Source organism: Pteropus vampyrus, unplaced genomic scaffold (genome assembly GCF_000151845.1).
Source record: "Pteropus vampyrus isolate Shadow unplaced genomic scaffold, Pvam_2.0 Scaffold11, whole genome shotgun sequence".
Classification (NCBI taxonomy): domain Eukaryota; kingdom Metazoa; phylum Chordata; class Mammalia; order Chiroptera; family Pteropodidae; genus Pteropus; species Pteropus vampyrus.
Window position 1 is genome coordinate 469788 of NW_011888792.1, and position 6212 is coordinate 475999.

The 6212-nt window shown below is 36.1% G+C and overlaps 1 protein-coding gene across 1 annotated transcript in view; it reads right to left on the minus strand.

The window, feature by feature from the left end:
- DMGDH (dimethylglycine dehydrogenase) overlaps window positions 1-6212 on the minus strand; it is a 61386-nt gene that overhangs the window by 21166 nt on the left and 34008 nt on the right. Inside the window, exons 11-14 of the mRNA XM_011377285.1 lie at window positions 5513-5643; window positions 3953-4170; window positions 2932-3089; window positions 689-748 (exon numbers count right to left, since the gene is read on the minus strand). Coding sequence (XP_011375587.1) covers window positions 689-748; window positions 2932-3089; window positions 3953-4170; window positions 5513-5643 — 567 coding nt within the window. The remainder of the gene's footprint in view (window positions 1-688; window positions 749-2931; window positions 3090-3952; window positions 4171-5512; window positions 5644-6212) is intronic.

The following is a 6212-nucleotide window of genomic DNA, read 5'->3' on the forward strand; positions in this document are numbered from 1 at the left end:
ATTTCTTGGCCTGACCCCCAGAGATTCCAATTTAATAGGTCTGAGATAACCCTGAGAATTTGTATTTTTAGCAATTTCCCAGATGATGCTAATATGGTCTGAGAACCACACTTTGAGAACAACTGATGTAAAGGATCATTTTAGAATGTTAATATCAATTATGATTCTTTGGGCCTATATTGACTTCTCAGTAAATGCCCATTTTATGCTGAACACATTTGAAATGTGTCATTTGCATATACTCAGATGTTGCAGTTACATACAAAGATTCTTAATAAGCAGATGGATAGATCTACTGAGATGAGGGAGGCTGCTTCATGCTGTGAGCACCCAGGGAGAGTCAACTAATGCAGAATGTTCGATTAGCTGATGTGTGGCTTTACGGTCGCCAGGATTTATAAGAATGTCTGCTGATATCTTATCCTTACTAACTTTTATCTTAGCATTTAGACTTAATCTTTCAAGTTGCTAGATTCAGCTATCTTACATCTCTACAAACACACCGTAATAGCAAGAACTGATATCAAATTTTGGCAAAGCTTAATATGAAGTACCTGAGCAATGCTTAGCTTTTATGTTTAATTCATTTGTCCTATTATTACACTTCGTTAGATTTTAAAGCATGGCTCTGTCATGAAACAGCATAATTTTAGATATACTTCAAGTACACTTTGGAATATAAACATACCTTATTTAGCTTTACAAAATATTCCAGTCCAGCTTCCAAGGGATTTGTATCACAGTTCATCTAAAAGGAAAGCACACATTTTAAATATTAGATGAGTGCAAATCGTTTCAGTAACATCACTTTCATGTTATTTTTTTAGGAAAGAGAATACTTTTTTATATTGAATATAGATTCTGAAAAAGAAAAATTATTAACTGGTCTCTAAAGCAATTTTTTAAAACCTAAAATTCAAATGTTGCCTTTTAGCAAATACTGTCATTTGAACAGCAAATTAGGAACTAAAATTCACAGTTTGTTTCCATGGATTTTTTATTATAATAAATATCTGAGGAAAACTACAACATAATATTTCTTCCATAATTTTACATAATTAGATGTTGAACAGTTATGATATAATTTACTTATCCTACAATTAGCCAGGAATCAGGATAAATAGAGGAGAAAGCAGATGGTAGGGAAATGGCTTCTACAGAGTTCAAGAAAAGGGGAAAAAGAGGTTGAATCTCAATCTTTTCAGATACAGCTGAATTATTACAATATACTTCAAGTCGGAGCTAAAGCTACTACTTGAGACTAGACTTGAAGTTAATGGCTTTGTTTATTAGTTTCTTTTGCTTCAAGAGAACCGGTCTAAACCCCATAAAAAGGCCAACTTTTTAAAAAAGACAACACAGCACTCGTATAAACCAGACGAATAATATAAACTTGTTGTACGTGATATAAAATTTGGTCTTGATTTCCTAAGCAATTTAAGCAACTCTAAAATTACTTTATTATCTGCTCAAAATTTCAGAATATCTCCAGAAAAAAAAAAAAAAAATTAAAACAAAGCACAAAAGATTGATTGCTGTAATAACACTAGGGGGCGCACTGGCACTGCTGGGAAATCGGAGGAGCCTGAGATGGGAAAAGCTCTTAAGGGGGCTCCCAGAGAGTAGGCAAGAGAAAATGAAAGGCAGGAGAGCAGAGGAATGCCTAACTCTAAAGGCTGCTTCTGCTGCTCCATTCCTTGGGGAGTGTGGGGACAGAGCTGTTTCTCTCCCTGCTGCAACCTCATCTAAGGCCCTTGCTATAGGCTGAGAATCCCTTAATAGAGCACCGCTCCTATAAAATGACAACTTGCCCCAGGGCCCTTGTTCTTGAGGTGGCTCCAGGTGGCTTCCCTCTCCACCTCAATGCTCACTTGCTTCTGCTCATAGTCTAAATGCTTGAAGGACCCTGCCTGCCCTTTCAAACCCTCTTTGCTCTCCAGTTAAATTCATTCTATTACGTGCTAGGCACCTTATAGACTATCTAATATATAACCATAGGATAAAAATTCTCTCTATTTTATAGAAAAGTACACAGAGGGTCTAGAGGATTAAGTCTACATAGTTAGTATGTGGTAGAGGATAAATTCAAACCCAAGAGACCCCACTCTGAAGTACATCCTTTACCACAATCCCTTATCTCACCTCTCAGGCCTAAAACCTCACTGTCTTCTAAGGAAACAGACAGTGAAGCTGAAAAAATTAAGGGGTCCTGAGATAGCCTGCCATATTAGAGACAAAATAGGAGAATACAGTTTGAACCATTATTTGGTCACTTCCATGTAATCCAGAGCAAGGTTTTACTGTTTCTGTGATTACATGTAGAGTAGGGACAATTTAAATACCCCGACTCTCAACCCCTTGTCCAAGATCACCAATAATACCTTCTTCAGGAGAGTAAAGAAGGTAAATGAAATCATGTGTATGAAAATGATGTGTAACTCTACAAATAGAAATCCTTAGGTCTCATCATTAATGGTAAGAGTAGGCTAGAGCAACACATCCTAGACCATCAACTCTGCTCCTCAGAAAGACACCTTTGTCATTATTTCCTCAAAAGGAACATGATAAGAAGAAAATGAGAATTGGCAACATGACAGAGGAGGAGGAAGAATTTGAAAGGTGGTCCTAAAATTTTGTGGGGTAAGCTGGCTTCCTTGGAGCAGCCAAGCCCCATACATAGTCAAAAACAGATGATCAGGGCTGTCTGCCAAGGAAGAGGAATCAGGCAGAATAAACAGTAAGTCATAATTCCACTGAACTTTAAACTGGAAAATCGAAATGAAAAATCTCTTCCCCTAATTAAGTAAAGTTATCTAATAATATATAATTTCTCTTATAGCCAGAGCCAATGTTAAAGCAGTTAAAACTAGCCTTTGTATAAACATCAGAAACAATAAACAAAATTTTAATGAAGATGCTGGCATTTCAAACCTCTGACCCCCAGGCTCTGAAAGCCTTCTCCAGTCTTAATGCATTCATGGCATATGTTCCAAAATTGTCAATTCCCTCCTCCTGGCCTGCATTCATGATAACGTTATAAAGTGCCGCCGAATCTTCTCGTCTGTGGTACAGCTCCCAACCCAGCTCACCTGAAATAAACCCACAAATGCCACACCAGAGTAAGAATAATGATCCCAAGGTCTAACGGGCATTAGCTAAAACACATAAATGTATGCAACATTATCATTGTTGAGTTTTAAAAGACAGTTCACAAAAAGTTGCAATAAAACCCCACTTCAAAGGAGCCCGCCCTATCACAGACGCATTAGTTCCTAATCCTGTCTCTCACACAGAGGGTGGTATCTAGGACACCTCTTCTTGTGAGTAGAAAGACTATAATGTAGGAGTTAACCTTGACCCTTGACCTCAGCTTTATAATGATGAGTACTTAGCATGGCATAGTTTATCAAGATAAGGGGTTCAGGTTTAAACAATTCAACCTCTAACTTATTGACCCAAAATCATGAGGCTTAAAAATAGAGACAACTGACATTAATTCATATGGTCTCCACTGTGGGATAGCCATAGTCTCTGATGCTCCCTAGTCCCCTCTTCTTCCTCATTTGGCCACTCTATGGGAGACAATCTAGGGGAGACCATCTTGAATGTTCCTAGATAGAGTCAGCTGGCCTAAATATTCCGGCAACCTTTCCAACTATTCCAGCAGCCATCATCTTCCCATTTTCTTCTCTACTCTTCCAAATGGTAGGCAAATGTAGGACTGGAACAACAATTGGAAATCTGTAGAATGACTCTCTCCCAGACAAAACAGAAAGAATTGTCATACAAGTTTGGCGGGAGAAATCTTCCTCCAAACTATACTAACAAAAGTGAGTGAGTGAGTGAGTGTGTGTGTGTGTGTGTGTGTGTGTGTGTGTGTGTACACATGCACATTTTTGGTAGCTTCTTTTAAATTCTAGAGACTAACTCTAGGTTATTTTCCAATTCTTACCAGTGTAAGATATCCTAATGGCAGTGACAGGAATATGGGAAATCTTTAAAGTTTTAGTTTGAAGAAACTTGAAAACATCATGACTAAGATCTTCAGAGGTCAGTTTCTGAAGGACCTTTCTTGCATGTGGCCCTGCAACTCCGAGGACTCCAAGCTCATCAGTTATGTTTTTTATTTCAACATTATATCCACCTTTGGCTGCCTCTTCTTCAATCCATCTGCATTTGAGTCATAAATATTAAATTAAATATTGCTTGAATAATGTATGTTGGTAACATATATTTCTCTGGAGAAATGCTCTGTGTCTAGAATTACCAGAAAGTCCCCAGAGTGTCATTTCTTAAAATCACCTAATTGTTAAAGTTGAAGAAACTGAGTCCCAGAGATGTTAAGTGATTCTCTATAAATTTGGGGGTAATTTTACCCACTTATAAATTTGGGAGTAATTTTTCACAGTACAGAGGATCCTTCATTTAAATGAGTGCTGCCACAGAATTATTTTAAATAGTGACAGCCCTATTACATTTAAACTAATTACTCAATCTTCAAAAATTAATTTAAACCCAAATTCTCTCTAATACCTGTACACAGGATGGATGCTTGTGCTGCTAAAAGTTAATAATGTGCCTGCCACCAGACACAGAATTGCTTTGACAATTACAAAGAAAAGATAAAAACCCTAAAGACTGGTTTCGATTTCTAGGTCTTGATGAGTTATTGAAACCCTGTTATGGAGGTATGTATATGTATATGTATATATACATACATATACATATATACATACATACATATATATATATATATATATAGAGAGAGAGAGAGAGAGAGAGGTCCCTAGAGCTACCAAAATCTATAATAAAATGATCATCTGGATTTACACAAAGCTAAGCTAAGATGGCCCCTAATATATCTTGGATTGGATGATATAATTTGCAGCATTTTATAACTACAGTGAGAATCTGTCAGAGTAAGACATTTATTAAAAATAATATTCCAAATATTTCTGGGATACCAGACTAAAGACTACAGATTTTATAGTAGACTAAATATTCATGTGAAAGATTGACTTGGCAGGCCAACGCCAGCTGTGGACCAGAGAGCATAAAGCATGAAAAAGGGAGAAGATAACCCAGAGGGGCAGCTTACTGAAGTGGACTGAATATGGGCATCAGAATCAGAAAGACTGACTTGAGCAAGTTCCTTTAACTCAAACTTCAGTTTCCTCATCTGGAAAATGGGAACAGTATATACTGTGAAGATATATCTATTAAGAGAATTAATTGAGATAATATGTAAGAAGAGTTCTGACACATTGCTGGTGCCTAATAAATAAGAGTTAATACTATTAAAATCAGTAAACCCTGCAGATGGATTATCTTTTGGAGAAGAGTGGGGACAGGGTTCCTTACTTTAAATAATTTCCTGTAAAGACATGAGTTTATTCTAAACAATGATTTAAGAATTAAAGTGGTACTTTCAACTATTGGTAAAAGAAAAAACTCAATTTAAGATTGAGTCAATATATAATCCATATAAAATTTTCTTACTAGGTATACTTACCTAAGATCATGAAGTTCTGATCCAGAACCAGTTATTAATAGAAACTCCCCAGGAAACTGATGAGAAACAGTCAACTCAGCATACACTCGACCTTTTGGTGTTAACATGTGACTTATATTTGTAAAACCCACCTACACGAAAGAACTTAAAATCATCTCAAGATGAAATAAAATTCTTATTAATCCTCTTAATACAACATGGAAATAAAAATGTCAACAATAAAAAAAGTATGAATCTTATTATTTATACCAATGGTGTGAACTCTATGCTCAAGGTTAATTTTGAAGTTCTCAGTTTAAATAATCATTACAATTATTTGTCATAAAAACTACACTTCAGTCAATTTTGCAGTTCCTATTGGCACAATTAAGCAAAGTTATAAGGTCCTTGGGTGACAATTCATTAAACAAAAACATAAATTGAAAAATTAGCTAGAATCGTCGTGGTCAGTTGAAGAGTTCTAGGGTTCATACAGAAATCTTTCTGTGAACTAAAGCAACCTATTGTTTTTGTTTTTTTAAAAAAACAAGAGAGTAGAGAGTTAAGCAGGCCAGAATCTTGAACCTTGTACCCTTAAAAGGTTATTTACCTTTGGAATGACATTTGCAAAGAGATGGTCCAACAATCTAATAGAGTCTTGACCTTTGATGTTAAACTTCCCAAATGGTGACAGGTCAATCACCCCTACTCTTTGCATAAC